The 2,043-nt window shown below is 46.1% G+C and overlaps 1 protein-coding gene across 1 annotated transcript in view; it reads left to right on the top strand.

Moving 5' to 3' along the window:
- The window catches only part of LOC121812423 (ATPase family AAA domain-containing protein 2-like), a gene marked incomplete at its 3' end in the record, with an annotated part of 5,486 nt that overhangs the window by 824 nt on the left and 2,619 nt on the right, over window positions 1–2,043 (top strand). Inside the window, 4 exon segments of the mRNA XM_042214568.1 lie at window positions 90–178; window positions 427–455; window positions 919–1,003; window positions 1,362–1,434. Of these exon segments, the coding sequence (XP_042070502.1) occupies window positions 90–178; window positions 427–455; window positions 919–1,003; window positions 1,362–1,434 (276 nt within the window).

Here is a 2,043-nt window from a genome sequence, read left to right as displayed (position 1 = left end):
AAATGTCTGTGATCACGCGTGTATCACGTGTAGTGCTGTAGGCGCCTCCAAATGAGTGCGAGTGACCCGACCTCTCAAATCTTCCTCAGGTATGTAAATCTGAGGATGAGGAGCAGAACCTCACCGATTCCGAAACAGCCGAGGATGAAGATGAGAAAGCAGCAGGAAGCGTCATCAGGTCAGACAAAAGTCACCAGTGTTTTACTGAGCATGCTCAGAGCTAAAATGATTAGCTGGGCGATTACATTTCATCATGGCACCTGTGTCAGCGTGCAGGAGGAACTGCGCTCAGAAACAATCCAACTGCAGGCCACAGGACACAGATGTGAACGGTGCTTTTAAACCGGCTCTAACTGTGGTTCAGGAGTCAGTGTGTGATGTGAATCTTTCATTTTACTGTCACTGACGTTTGTTTTGTGTTGGCAGGAAATCTCAGCGGCTCCAGAAGCGTTCAGGTGAGAAAAACAACGCTAGCAGGAAGACGTGAAAGGTCTCAGAGTTTACACTGTGCACTTTATTAAACTTTACACACAAAGACAGGAAAACATCTCAGACACAGGAACAGCGCAAGACCACAAAGTGGTCCATTATTTTTCCAGCTGCAGAACAAAACATTTCTCTGAATATTTATTTATGTAAGAGCATCATTCGAAGTCCTGATATTTTATATGTTTATGAGGGGAAACGGTTTTAATATGTATTTAAAATATGCTGAGCTTCAGTGGTGGTTTTACCCATCAGTGCTGTGTACCTGCACGTCTCTAATATTATGACTTCATATTGAAGATGCATTGGACACAACATTAGAAACACCTCTTAATGTAAAACAGTCCAGCATCAGCTGGAAACACGAGCTCAGGAATTAAAGGTTGTAGTTTCTCCCCCGTGTGTGTGTGTGTGTGCGTGCGTGCGTGTCAGGTGGCCGGCTGAGGAGAAGCACGAGGCTGACCAAAGTGACGAGCAGGTACGAGGCCTCCAACATGTTCGACGGCATCAGCACCAAGTAAGAAAATCCTCCTGACATGTGAGGTGATGGAGGTGCAGTAAAAGCAGTGACGTAGAAACTGAGATGAGTTCAGGTTATGATGCCATCAATGACACTTTGATTGTTAACCCTGAGACAGCCAATGAGAGAAGCACACAGAACAACAGCTCTGTTTGATCGTCCCTGCTGGGATTCACGGATGTCTTTGATACATTAAAAGTCTGAAGTTTAACCTGAGCAGCTCAGAGTGATGTGATGAATGTGGCCACATGTGGCCGTCCGCCGTGTTTGCACTGATCTTTATGCCACAAACCTGTACGATTGTGATAATACGGTAGATTGAATCGTGGTGACGTCCACGCTGTTCTCTCTGCAGCGCCGCCAGGTCGGTCCTGAACAGGATGGACAGCATGAAGAAGAAGAGGCGGCTCAGTAACAACAAGGAAGGAGTGAGTAGAGCCGTTAGAGTGGATCAGTGACTATAAGTATTTATAAGTATTTATCCTGCCTGTTTGCACAAAGAAACGTCTCTGTTCAGTTCTCAGTTATTACAGGCAAAATCATTCCTCTGGACACGCTCGGGTAGAAGGACTGGACTGAAAATGAGTGACAACGAAAACCTTTTTCAGACTTTTAAAGAAACGAGGGTCAGCACAGTACTGTAATTAAAGAGCTCACAGATGCTCATCTGTATAAGCGAGGACTCAAACCAGACGCTGTGTCAAGTATTTTCTGCCACAAGTCAGAGGTCATCAAAGGTCACGACCCCGTTGACCAGGAGTGACATCGGCCCAAACAGTGTGCTCAGATACAGACAGCTGTGCGCTGGTCACCAGCTGTTCTGGGGTCAGTGTGATCGTCTCCATCATCACAAACCGTCTGAGTCTTTTTCTTTCTTTAAGGATCAAATAGAAAACATGAACAGAGGACATGTTTCCCTCACCGTAACCTTTTGGCATCATTACCCAGACTGCACTGCAACACAAACATCTAAGGCAGCTGCAGTGTTTATAAAGGCACACGCGTGTGTGCGCTTTGTGGCGTCACTGTTGCCGTGG

This window comes from Haplochromis burtoni, unplaced genomic scaffold (assembly GCF_018398535.1).
Source record: "Haplochromis burtoni strain Fernald_Lab_line unplaced genomic scaffold, NCSU_Asbu1 Contig_588, whole genome shotgun sequence".
Classification (NCBI taxonomy): Eukaryota; Metazoa; Chordata; class Actinopteri; order Cichliformes; family Cichlidae; genus Haplochromis; species Haplochromis burtoni.
The sequence above is the reverse complement of the archived record's forward strand: the minus strand, read 5'-3'. Positions and strand labels throughout refer to the sequence as shown.